Below are 13,219 nucleotides of genomic sequence, written 5' to 3'. Positions count from 1 at the left end.
CTTGCCCTTAAAGTGGAGCTGTAAGTAAATGAGGCCGTTAAAGCCTCTTGGATTAGTTTATTAGGGGCATTATTTTTATACTGGGAGTATTGGGACGCTTTATACGTGGGTAATTAATTACAGACCAAACTACACATTCTTTTTTCTGTCACACTAGTAACACTGATGCACATAGTAGTAACACCAGACCTTCAGTCCGATAAAACCGTGCTGGTACAGAAACTACAGCTACATATGCTGCAACAGTCCTGGTACAGACAAACGCCGTCGCCAGGACACAGCAGAGCAGACGACTGGTTTCAGAGCCAATTACATCTTGAAATATTGAAGATAATAACTGCATTTTACTGCATGTTTGTACTAAAACAATATTGCTGCATACAAATGAAATATAAAAAGAGAAATTGATGAAATAAAATAAAAATTCATGCTCATGACTGGACCTAATGATATCTAGCGTGGCTCAAATGAAAGATTTAGCTTGATGTTGTGTCATCAGCTCAAAGCATAGTGTAAAGCCTGATCAAAAATGATTTACTAATGGCAGGCTGAGAAAGTGACACATCGTGGACTGAATACAGACCAAAGGTCCTTCAAAGTGGGAGCAATACATCACATTAGCATGTAAACAATATAAGACATTAGAGTACAGACTTGATGCTTTTGTTGTTAAAAATTGCTTCCAGAATTAGCTACTTTTCAGAGAGTTCAACACTGCAGTGCTTCCACCCAGGCAATGATCAAGCAACACACCTTTTGACCTTTGGTTAGCGCAGTGTTCACATCTACAAATATTATATTTGCATTGGTAAAATATCACAAAGAAAAGATCAAAACAGCAGTACGCTAAAGCAATTCTGTTGGAAAGGTGGCAATATATCTGAGTCATGCAAACACACTCACCAGGTTCTCCAGAGCAGCATGTTCCAGGAACTTCTGTGCAGCCTCCAGTTCATTTCGATCTAATAAAAAAAAAAAAAGTCAAACTTAATTTGTACAACTCCCAGTTCCTACATCAATTTAAGACATCAATTCAGTGCTGCCTTCAGTGCCACCAAGATTGTACCAGAAATTAAGATGATATAATTTATGTTTAATATAAAAAATGGCAATACTCTGTTGGGTCGTAAGCCATCATGAAAAAAAGTCAAGCAATTTAAAATCACAAATTAAACAAAAACAGATCGTAGACACTTAGAAATACATATTGTCTTAGGAATAACTCGTGTTTACCGAAATCTGACCACTCGTGAACGCAGCATCTTTTCAGCTGCCTGTGACGTCATGCACGCAGGCCGTGCCTCCAGCGTGCGCTTTGGCCGCCATTAGCATTAGCTAGCATTAGCCTGGTAGACTAGTTGTTTGAGCAAAAAACTTAATAAAATTGTACAAATCCGACTGAAATTAATGGGTGGTTCCTTTGTGGAAAGAAGGGGGGTAGGAGTGGAGTGACTTTGCAGTTATCTTCCCCTTTTACATCTTGCTCTTAGCTAACGGCTGAGCTACAGCAGCATGGGCGGGTCAGGGACGCTGCTTTAAGGCTACACCCTGGTACCAGGCCACGCTAAGCTTCCACCTCGACACCGCGACAAACAGACACCGCAGCAGTGGCTTTTTAACTCCTGAAACTGAGCTGCCGCTGTGCGGTAGAGGTAAACCGGTGTTTTCCTCCATTCCCCCAACACCGGCGGCGGCGGCATTGCGTCAGGCCATTAGCGCGGTTAGCTCAAGCTGCTAAAAGTGGCGTTTCTCTTCTTTGCCGCTCCAGGTCACTGAATCATCACTGGACCAGTAACTCTGTGTGACCATGGTGGTAATTTTGTCTCACCTGGGGATACGGTTTTCTCTAGGATAGCGATTAGTTCCATTCCGGGTCCCGGATCTCTCTCTCTTCTGTGCTCTTCTTTCGGTGACTCTGCTTTCGCTCACAGCGGGATTATTTCCTCTTCCACGGAGGTGCTTTGCTCTGGGCCGCGATATACTTCAGTGACCGCGAACAGAGATGGCGGTTCCCGGCAAAGCGCTCGGGTTTTCTGTACGCAGCACTGCGAGTAAATGTTCAATCTTAGAGTAGTGGCTTCCTTGCCGCCCGTTCACATCCTGTGATGTCGGGAGGGAAAGGGCCGCGCTTCGCTCCCGCGGAGGGATATCACACAGTAAGGCGGCGCCGTGCTACCTTCATGGTGTCACGGACGTTTCAGCTTTGAACATAAAAGGCTTTTATATGTGTTTATGGTCTGTCGTCTGTGCATTTTCGTCTTTTTATTCACAATTTCTCACAACTTTACGTTTCTTAACGCACCTATTTACTTATTAAGCCATTGTCTTTACTCACAGGCTCTAAGACGATAGATCAAAACAGCTTTTTTTTCTCTCTCGGCTGCTACGTCCAGGAATCGAAACTTCAGTAGATCACTTTCCGCCTTCTCACTCCATCCTCCCCTCTACGACTTTTTTTTTTTACATAAACCACCTACACGTGTCTTTTTTTTTTACATCTATGAATCTCTTGGCTTTCTTTTTTCTTCTTTGTTGGCAGTACTAACGTCAACATATTTTTGCCTAAATTATGTACTACCCCTCCTCAGTCCTAAATGTCTCTACCTCAACTTCATATGCCGGCTTCTCCACCCTAAATGTCCTCCTGATTGGTGATATTTTCCAACATTTTCTACCCTACCAACTCAACATCTTCGTCTGTGACACATACAGTTCAGCGATTACGAAGTTTTAGACTTGCGTGTTGGAGTTTTGGGATTCCTGGGCTCACGTGAACGCAACAGGATTTGCGTCCCGCGCGTCTTTTTATATGAATCCACGTACATGCGCATTGGTGCATGAGTTCAGCAAAGTTGAAACATTACCATATATATATATATTATTATTATGTATTTATTATTAATAATATTTTCTATTTGATTAGGTTTAGCTGATTAAACACATTTTCCATATATTTAAATCACATTGAGCTCTTTTCCATATTCTGGCATAATTATTTTTGAAAAATTGCCGTGGTTTACCCTCAGCTAAATCTCTTTGACGAACCCTTAGCTAGTTTGCTATGCAGCATTTTGTTAAAGTTTCCAGCTCTCTTTACATAATTGGGCTACTTGCTAAGCTAAATGTCGACATGTTTAATGTTTTGACCTATTATGTGTAAAACTTCAAGACTTAACTTTTGACAATTTTCCCATACTTTACTCACCTTGGCTATTTTAATTTGGTATTTCCAGATTATAATTCTCCATAGTGACATGACTTGTTAATTGACAGGCTTTTTCCTGCATAGAGAACTTGGTGGCGACTGCCATGGTCAAAATACACACATGAACCGGGGCTCTGAACCCAAGAGTTCATGAAATGGTGTGAAACCACAATTAATTTAATCTAAAAATAAGAAGAATGGGACAAGGCTTTTTTTCATGGATACCGGTCATTCGTGTGTCAAGAGCGAGTTATTTACAAATCAAAACAACTTTTAAATAAAGAGACCAAGGAAAGAGAAGATAGAAGACCGGTGAAATACTGTAGGTACTGTTATAAGCAGCTTAGACACAGTAATTCCTGCCATATTAGCTCGAGAAACATCTTTAATCTGACAGACATTATAACGGTGGGTCTTTGTTGATGCTCCTGTATACCAGTCATTTTTCAGACTGGTTTTGATTGCTGTGTCTTTTCAGATGCCTTCAACGAAGAACCATGATCGGATTTTCTTGGAGGACCGACCCCAGGAGTGGAGTGGTAGAACGTTTGAGTTCAGAATCATGAAACAGTTCTCGTCCAACTGGAGGTTCTGTGTGATTGACAGTTTGGACAAAGTATTGAAGAATCAAGAAGTTCATCCTATTTCTCTCATGTTTTTCCAACGTGCTGACAGCGTTGTCTTCTCTTTTCCATGAAGTTCCTCATACTGCTCGGATTTCCTAATACTTGGACTTATTGTGAAATCACAAATAGTTACTGGTACGGTTTTAAAATCTCTGGAAAAAGGTCCTTAATAGAAAACATGATGTCCCTTGTTCTTGAAAATTATTCTTTCTGGTACGATACTGGTGGCAATACTTATGTTGATGACACCAAAATGTTCCTGACAGTAGTTCCTGTCTTCGCTACTAGTTGCTACATTTGAAACATGTAGTTCCTCTCTTCCTAGTTGCCAGTGTATGGATTCCCTGGAATAAAAAATGTGTTCTCATAGTTCATTCAGTTTCTGGTGCCTAAATCCTGGGGGGAAAAAAACCACATCAACGTTGCAATAAGTTCAACTCATGTGGTGAGGGACTGGTGAGAGTTCGGGTCAAGAAGGTTGTTTTAAGACCTGGAAAATGTGGTGCACTCAAACTCAGGAACCGGGCGCAGGGAAGACGTTCTGGAATTCGTTGAGAATAAGCTCCACGATCTGACTTTGAAAGACCATGTGGATTGTCATGTTGGGGGACTCCACTTGTGGGCGCAGCAATGTGGGTCCAAACACAATCGCAAGGCTCTGAACCGACATCCGATTGGACTCCCTGTGCTGGGTCACCCTGCGGGGGGAGGGGGGAGAGAGGGTGTGGTTAGGAGAGCTGTGACCCAGAGGGCTACGTGGCGTGGGAGGAGCCTCACCTGCGCAGGTGTTTGAACAGCAGCTCCATGGTGTTGTGGTTCGGCAAAGGCAGAGCTCGGACCAGGTCCGTAATGTAGGAAACCCTTAGGTCGTAGTCTGGAATCTCTGCAGGAAGACATGAATAAGAAACATTCTGGAATAACCAACGACACAAGCACAACCTGAGATAACCCATGGAGTAGACAACCAGGAACATCCACCGTGATGAAAACCTATATGTTTATATACAGTATAATGTATCAACATCCGACATGTTGGTCATTACATCCCGCTGTCTCGACTCACGGATGGCAGTGATGAACTTGTGGAAGCAGCTGAATGGGAACAGTGGTTCTGGAAGTTCTCGGAAGAACAATTTGAGTGCTCCAGTGATGACGTGGATCTCCTGCCACTGTCCATCATCTAGGTCCAGCTGCTCCTCTGCAGGGGGCGACAGAGAGACGAAAGGGCTTGAACATCAGAGCTGTGAGTGTGAGTGTGTGTGTGTGTGTGTGTGTGTTGTGACACACGTGATCAGCTTTATGTCGTAATTTCTGGATCACAGCCAGATTTCCACTTACTCGGTAGATTCCATCAATATCCAGACCTGAGGACAGAGACACACACACACACACACACACACACATACACAGCATGTTGTACTTTGCGTGGAAAAGAAACAGGATTTCTGCTCCATCAGCATCTTCAGGAATCTACGCCCCAAAAAACCCGACTGGAACGACTGGTCAGTGTCTTCTCCTGGTTGTAGTTAGACTTTAGTTCTGGTCCCAGTTTGTCATTGTCTCTTATGATGTCAGAAGGTGTGTGTGTGTGCGTGTATGTGTGTATACCTCTTCTCTCAACAGCTCTCACACACTTCTCCACAAACTTCGGAACAGTGGTGTTCTCGCGGTGACACAGCGTGTCCAGGTGACAGCCGAAGACATTGTCTGCACAGAGACACGTCGGTCAGGACGCTGGTGACACGACGACAGTTTCATGATGTCACGTCACGTCTGACTCACCTCTGATGTAACCTTTCTCTTTAACGCTCTGTAGCGTCGGACGCCGCTGGAGGAAACGTTTGAGTTTAGTCCGAATTCGCTTCTGTTCGGAGTCGGCCGATCCGGTGGAGGACCTGCTAGCTGCAAAGTCAAAAGTTAGCACAGAGTTATCTGGACAGAACTTCTGTCTTGAAATGAACCTGAAATGGTAAAGAGTAAAAATAACTGTTTGCAAAAAGTAGGACACAATTCTACCACACCAAAAGAAAACACAGATTTAAGCTCCCAGAGCTCCCCTTGTGGTCATATACGGTAAATCCGAACAGGTAAATATCAAGCATTTGAACTTAGTGATCAACGGCTGATGTGTCCTTGAGACAAAATGAGTGAAAATCACTGATGTCACTGATCAGCTGACTGATGACCTCACCTGTGGTTGTCTGGTCCCTGTCCTCACGGTCTGACCCGGTCTCATCCTCTTCATCTGTCAGGTGTTCCCGATCCTAGAACAGTTCAACAGGGTGTTAGCTTGATCTTGATGATGATGATGATGATGATGATGATGATGATGATGATGTCACTCACCAGCTGTGTGATAGCATCCAGGATGACCTTCAGCCAGTCTCCAATGATGCTCTCAGTGTCGTACTGCATCAGGATCTCGCAGCCCTGACGGGTCTTCAGCTACAAGGCGGAAAAAGTTACTTCGGACACACAGACATCTGCCCCACATGGGCCACAAAAAAAAGCCTACTGCTGTATCCATGACAACGGCTTCCTACCTCCAAAACGTTCTTTTTGGATGATTTCTCTTTGGAGGCCCAAACGATGGTTGCACCTCTGAGGTCCACTGTGTATTCTGGAACAATCTGAGACGTTTTACTCTGAAAACAGGAAGTGCTGAAACATTACTGTTCTGTGCATATGTGTGTGTGAGAGTGTGTGTGTGTGTGTGTGAGCGTGTGTGTGTGTGTTACTCACTGCTGTCCCACTTGGAGCAGATTTTGGATCTTTGTGAAATGTCAGAATTCCTCCATGGAGGACGGTCCAGGACTGAGTCCAGTTCTTCCTGAACAACACACACACACACACGTCACAGTTACTGTGAACACACACACACACAAACACACAACCAAATGATAAACCAACCCACCTCATCTTTTTGCCATGATCAGCTATTTTGGTTTTGTTGATGATTCCTGCTTTCTCCAGCAGGTGGTTCTGTGCACACACAAACACACACACACACACACACAGACACACACACACACCCTGTGTTAGCGTTCCTCAAAAACAGATCGTCAAGAGAACAGGAACTAAAGCCAATCAGAGGTGAGATCCTACATGCTGTTGGTGAGAAGCCGTGATATGATTGGACAAATTCCTTCTGAGCCTCTGTCTACTGGAGAACTGAACACAAACAGTGACAACAACACAGACGTAAATGAATGAATGAATGAGTAAAAGAGTGACGTCAGGACGGCGCGTGTACCTGTGCGCTGTCAGGAGACAGTCTCCTATTGGACATATCGGACGTAACATCGGAGACATTTCTCCTGTGGGTGGCGCCAAAGCTCTGAAACAACCACAACAAATTCTGGTTACATTTTAAAGAAATTCACACCAGCTATCATCTCGTTTACCAAAACTTGTACTTGTTACTAGATGTAACTACTTCATAACCTATTAACCTTAGTTATACCAGTAATTATTACTAGACTAGACTGTATAGATGTAACTACTTCATAACCTATTAATAAATGTTTCTGCAATTTATTATTATTTAAATTACAAATATGTTTCAATGCTGTGTTATATATATATATATTTTAATTTATCAGGTTAAGAAACTATGACTTTTTCTAACTCTGCTGCATGGAATTTCTTGAGTGATTTTTAAGGTCCTGCGGGCCATGGAAAATGACTTGACGGGCCGCATTGGGCCCCCGGGCTATGAGTTTGACACACGTGGCCTACACCTAATCTAGTGTCAACAGACATGAGTCCTCACCTCCTCGGCCACGCTGTGTCTCCAGTTTCTGACTTGTAAATGTGTTCCTTCCTCTGAGACTCCATTTCCCATCCTCCTTAGAGGCACAGGAGGAACCTGGAATAGTTATTAATCAGACGATCAGTCAGGTGTGTGTGTGTGTGTGTGTGTGTGTGCGTGCGTTTCGTACCACAGTGAAGACATCGTCCTCGTCCTTTTTGTTGCCGCCGTGTGACGGACTAACAGGATAATCTTCTTCCGGCAGTGGAGGCTGAGGACAAACAAACTCATCAACATCAGAGGCTTCCATCAATATCAGTACAGATGAAGTCCTGTTCAAGTGGTGTGCTGTGCTGCCCCCTGCTGCTGGAGGATGGAGTTAGCAGTTCAGCCCCAGACCAGTAGGTGGTGCCTGGAGCTGCAATGATGCTGTACTCGTCAATCCTCAACACCTAACAGAGTACTGTTATACTGCAGTACAGAGTATTATTATAGTGCAGTACTTTTCTTAAACACTTGTACCCTGAAAACATAGAACAGAGTACACTTATACTGCAGTACTGGTACTTGACACCCAGTACCTTGTGCACAAAGTACTATTATAGTAAGGTACTTTTCTTTATACACAAGAATCCTTAGGTCATAGTATAGAGTACTTTTATAATTGAGTACTATTTCCTAACCCTAGTACACTGATGACAGAGTACTGTTGTACTGCAGTATTGCTACTTAACATCAAAACCATGGGGACATTACACTGAGTACCGTCACACTGCAGTACTGATCCTAGTACCACGGAGTACACAGTTGGAGACACAGTGGAATCGTACCTGAGCTTCATCTGCTGATGTCAGCGGGGAGGCGGGGCTTAACATTTCCATCGAGGAGGAAGAGGAAGGGAGGCTCTGACCTGGATTTGTGGGGGCAGGGACAGACGGTGGGGGGGGTATTGTACTGTCGATGGAGATGTGAAGGGGGGTCGGCTTCTTCAGAGACAGGTTGGCGTAGACGGGTAACGGGGCGAGAGAGGTGTCGTTCTGCAGAAAGAGAGAGAGAGACTGATGTGACGAATAAAAGATCCAAGGATTTGATTTCCAGATTCAAGGAATCTGTTCAGAGATCTAATATGTGTTCAAGGAATAATGGAACAAGTAGAAAAAAGATTTCAGGAACCTGTTCTGCCCCTTCCACTTCACCGATGACTCACCTGCCCGGGGGGTGTGGCCGGTTTATCATCAGGTCCTGGTTCCGGACTGGGTGGGCCTTTGAGCAGAGCCGGATCCAGGTTAAGGTCCTGGATTGACTCATAGATGTGGTTTAGATCCTTAGGAGATTCAAGCTCCTCCAGGTCCTCCTCCTCTTCCTCGGGTTCTATCAGGGACTCCTGGTCCTGGTCCTGATCCTGGTCCTGGTTCAGGTCCATGTCCAGGTCCAGGTGGTCGGAGAGGGACAGAGAGGACGTGCTGTTGACATCAGAACTTAGGCAGATAACAGGGACCACAGGGGTCTCCACTGGTACGAGTTGGTTCTGAGACCAGGTGACGGGTTCTGCCGTTGTTCTCTCAAAGTCCGGTTGGTTCTGAGACCAGGTGACAGGGACCAGGCTGGGTTCTGCCGTTGTTCTCTCAAAGTCCCAGTGCTGCTCAGATCCTGCTAGGAGGGCAGACCTGGACTCAGAGGGAGCAGCAGGTGACCCACTGCTCCAAATGGAATGGGACAGTTCATGGGAGTCCAGTGGAACCCCGAAGGTGGACATGCGGTTCTCCGGTTTACGGTACCCCTCAGGTCTGAGTCTTATGGTCACCTCATCTGTTTTTGTTCCGGAACCGTCCAGAGTCTTTGGTACAGGGATGGGCACAGGGACCGGAACAGGTGCTGCCACAGGAAGAAGTGCTGGTTCAGGCTCAGGTGTATCACTGAAGTTCAGGGGCAGGTCCACAGGAAGTTCTCTGACGTATTTGGCAGGAATGTAGAAAGGTTTGGAACTGCAATCACTCCGCACCTGCCACCAGTGGTCATTGGTCTTCGCCAGAAGAACGTAGCGTTCATTAGGTTTAATGGAGACCAGATCTCCGTCCCGACCCTGATACTCGTACTCAAACTCCACCAGAACCAGGCCCAGACCTGCAGTAACAGAATTACCAGTTAGTACCTTTTTTTGTTTGAATTCCAAAGGTAGTTGCTAAATGTTGTACTTTGTTCTGATGCTGTGGAACTAACGGAACAAACTTCAGCAACGTTAGCATTAGCCCTTCTAGCATTAGCTACGCTAATGTTTGTTATTTCACCGTAGCTCCCTGTTTCTGAACGTGTTTCTGTACTGCAGAACTCACCTTTACCGAGCAAGGAGGACGCCGTCGCCATGGTGTCCCCAGCCCCCTGGCTGATGGGTCAAAGGTCACAGCTAATCTATGGTTACTGAAAGTTAAAAAACAAACAAACAAACAAACAAGAAAGAATGTTTTTCAGCTTGTTTTTCCTACATCATAGTTCATAGAACTTCTGACAAGATCTTTCTGTATCTATTAAAATCCCCTCATGTTTTCCATCACGTATTTATTTTTTTTTCCCATTTCTATTCTTCATTGCACCTGGTATTTTTTTAACCCTTTTATGTCCACTTTCTGTGTTCAGTCACGGTTTCATTTTCCGCAGAGAAAGGGTTTTCTGTAGTAGAAAAGCAGTTTTAGTGAGGGAGTTCTGCAACATGGCCCCAGGATTTGAGGAATTCAAGTCACTTCGTGTTCCGGGTGCTGAGAAACTTCCCATGGAAAGAGGAAGAAAAGTATGAACGACTAGTTTGAACAAGTCACAACGTCATACCTGAGACCTGAACATTTGAAGCTAGTGCTGCTGAAATGAATGTAGGTACACCACTCCCTCTCCCAGACCAAAGTCCATGGAGAAAATCAGTGATTTTAACTCCCAGACCAAAGTCTACAGAGTGTTGAGTCCAACGGTGAGATCAAACTGTCACATGACCACAGACAGAACAATGGCAGGAGGTCTGATCTATTTTCCTTGGGAAGTGTCTGCACTTCCTGTCTGCTCTAAACTCCGCCCACATATCTGTGATGTCACACGCTGTGTGTCTGTGTTTCCTGTCATTGTACACCAACAATGGTTTGTGTGCAATTATGTATGTGTGTGTGTTTGTGTGTGTGTGTGAGAGAGAGAGAGAGAGAGAGAGAGAGACTCTAGGATCTCCTCCTATTCTGTGTGTTTATCTTCCAGCCACACCTTCATGAGCAGCCTGGAATGTAAAGTCACACACACACACATAACCACACACCCAAACACACACACACACGGCTATTTCAATCATCAAACCGAGGTCAAAGGTTTGTTCGGCTGGACACGCCCCTGCCTCGGTCGAAAACATGCATGAGCAGGTCAGAGCGTTGGCTCCGCCCACAGAGAAATATATGTGTGTATGTGAGAGGGAGAGAGGGGGAGAGAGAGCGAGAGAGAGAGAGGGAGAAGAAGAGAGAGAGAGAGAGGGAGAGAGGGGGAGAAGAAGAGAGAGAGAGAAAGGAGTGACAATGTAAGATTCCCATATTATGACCATGTGACCAAGAAGTATTGACGAGTCCAAACCCACACAGTTTGGTCGCAGAGGTTTAACAAGGTTAAGCTGGTGTGTAGTTGGTGTGTAGCAGGTAAACATCGTTGTTAGCAGAGTGAAAGTCCTAGCGTGGCTGATGTGGAGGAGTTATAATCAAACGTAAGCGGCTATCTAAAAAGGTGTAAACATGAAATATTTGGCAAAGAAAACACTTTCGGCAGGGAGTCAGCAGATACTCGTCATGTTTGAGTAAAGATGTAATAAAGTTTCAGCCGGAGAGATTTGGTATTAACCAATGTTGTTGTTAGGGCGTCAAAGCAGGTGTTACAGAAAGTGTTAGCAGGTTTAGCCAGGTTTGTAAAAAGGGTTCGGGGGGTGTTTTCTCGATGCGATAGCGTTTGTTACCATGTGGTATCTGCTGTAGCCGAGTGTTTAGTAGATGTGAAGCAATGCTAGCTAGTTTTGACATGTGTAAACAAGTGCACGCAGTAGTTATACAGTTGTTTGACGCGATGCAAAACGTTTGTCACAGATTTTTTTTTTTTAGAAAGTGTTCATGTTTGGATGTGCTGTTTGGAATTCCAACAACTAACTAGACCTACAACACATTTTATGAAGCTTGAAAAAAACAAACAAAACAACAACAACAAACAACGCAATAAATCCCAAGAAGCTGCAATGATACTAAAAAAAAAACCCCTCTGACAACAGCGTTTATGCAGCACTTTGGAGACGTGAGTAAAGATAATTAGACCTCAGGAAATGAAGCAGCCTCTAAAACCCAGCAGAATAAAAAAGTCCAGGAGATCAGGTTCAAAAGGCTTCAAACTGCTCTGAACCCATTGTCCTGTAACAAAAGAAAAGATGTAAAAAAAAAAAAAGAAAAAAGAAAAAAGAAAAGGTAGTGTAACAGTAATGTCCAGGTAATGACATTACTCCTGGACTCCACTGTAATCTGATCCGTAACCTGAACCTGAATGAACAGGAGTGTGGTTCAGCCAAGAAAACTCTTCCCCAAAACACACACACACACACACACACACAGACCTGTAATGTCGGTTTAGGATCAGGTCTCAGTCTCCAAAGAAAACCTTCTCAGATAAAACTACTTCATCTCCGTTTTAAAAAAAACCCCGATTAAAACATTTAACGATTAAAAGTAAATAAAGTAAAAACAGTTTTTACGACTTTTACCTGAAGTTAAAGACTGTTTATCCTGCGGATCCTGAAGGAGAGCGAGTCCAATCCACTCACACAGCTCTCTCTCTCTCTCTCTCTCCCTTGCCACGCCCACTACCGACCTGTCAGAACTTGCCCCGCCCCTCCCCGGCCGTCACCCTCTAATCGTACATCCTGTTTGTCAGATTTTCAGCTCAGCACCCCCCTCTGCTGACACAAGGCAGAATACCGCAACATCCAACCTTCAACAAAACAGTACGGTAGTTCATATCGACTAACCCAAACCACCGCAAACTGGAACTAACTGTAATGACTGACGCCGACTTTAGGATTAATACTTGGTATACGGTAAATGTTAGTAAACATGAACGCCGGTAAATATCGCTAAACCGTTGGAAACATTTGTAAACACTGAAAAAACAATTCGAAAATTTGTTTAAAAAAAAAATGTCAGAGTCGCTGAAGCGTCAACTTCAGGAATCTGAATAAAGTTAATAAAAATCACATCAAAAAAAGTGTTTCTCAGTATTTGTAGTACAATCATAACATAATCACCTATAAATAACAATAAGTCCATGTTTCTCCCTTTTTGTTTTAATGCAAAAACTACAAATGTATTAGAAAAAAATGTATATTTAATTAAATATTTGGAAAAAAATCACTACCATGGAGTGTTTGTGCATTTCTTTCCACTTTCAACATTCATCAAACAGGCCATATTGATGCTCCCAGTGGGCTGGGTTTGGCCCACAGGCCATATCTTTGCCCCCCTGTTGTAGACTGTAGACTATAGACTGTCAATCACTGACATTATGGACCCACTGAAACTGTCTGAAAATTAGCCAATAACAGGACAGAAAAAAAGTTGCTCAGCCAGAAGAACGAGAATGTAT

At 44.0% G+C, this 13,219-nt stretch overlaps 2 protein-coding genes across 4 annotated transcripts in view; both read right to left on the bottom strand.

Moving 5' to 3' along the window:
* kpnb1 (karyopherin (importin) beta 1) overlaps positions 1-2,454 on the bottom strand; it is an 8,273-nt gene extending 5,819 nt beyond the window's left edge. The window contains exons 1-2 of one of the 3 annotated variants that reach the window (XM_025064340.1): positions 1,829-2,454; positions 904-962 (exon numbers count right to left, since the gene is read on the bottom strand). In XM_025064340.1, the coding sequence (XP_024920108.1) occupies positions 904-962; positions 1,829-1,868 (99 nt within the window). In that variant the 5' untranslated portion in view covers positions 1,869-2,454. The remainder of the gene's footprint in view (positions 1-903; positions 963-1,828) is intronic. The other 2 variants (XM_008330377.3, XM_008330378.3) reach the window with 2 other exon arrangements.
* An 835-nt stretch (positions 2,455-3,289) lies between these two features.
* arhgap27l (Rho GTPase activating protein 27, like) lies at positions 3,290-12,447 on the bottom strand. The gene is made up of 20 exons (XM_025064341.1): positions 12,342-12,447; positions 9,916-10,000; positions 9,154-9,706; positions 8,790-9,102; positions 8,413-8,619; positions 7,773-7,853; positions 7,604-7,699; positions 7,085-7,168; positions 6,937-7,002; positions 6,746-6,813; positions 6,574-6,661; positions 6,375-6,476; positions 6,178-6,276; positions 6,023-6,095; positions 5,614-5,733; positions 5,440-5,538; positions 5,119-5,195; positions 4,895-5,030; positions 4,609-4,714; positions 3,290-4,529 (listed from the first exon to the last, which is right to left on the bottom strand). The coding sequence occupies exons 2-20, from the start codon at positions 9,944-9,946 to the stop codon at positions 4,346-4,348; spliced, it is 2,583 nt and encodes an 860-aa protein (XP_024920109.1). The 5' UTR covers positions 9,947-10,000; positions 12,342-12,447; the 3' UTR covers positions 3,290-4,345.
* Between the last annotated feature and the right edge of the window lie 772 nt (positions 12,448-13,219).

This window comes from Cynoglossus semilaevis, chromosome 17, assembly GCF_000523025.1.
Source record: "Cynoglossus semilaevis isolate Cse_v1.0 chromosome 17, Cse_v1.0, whole genome shotgun sequence".
In the NCBI taxonomy this organism is placed as follows: domain Eukaryota; kingdom Metazoa; phylum Chordata; class Actinopteri; order Pleuronectiformes; family Cynoglossidae; genus Cynoglossus; species Cynoglossus semilaevis.
This window is presented reverse-complemented; position numbering and strand designations above follow the sequence as displayed.

What these genes read in the sequence shown, in the direction of transcription:
- arhgap27l (XM_025064341.1), bottom strand. Translation starts at nt 9,946, where the DNA reads ATGGCGACGGCGTCCTCCTTGCTCGGTAAAG. An exon ending in GACACAGCGTGGCCGAGGAG is followed by an intron (nt 7,169 to 7,603) that starts GTGAGGACTCAT and finishes TGGTTGTTTCAG; the next exon opens with AGCTTTGGCGCCACCCACAG. An exon ending in TGTCTCCTGACAGCGCACAG is followed by an intron (nt 7,003 to 7,084) that starts GTACACGCGCCG and finishes GTTTGTGTTCAG; the next exon opens with TTCTCCAGTAGACAGAGGCT.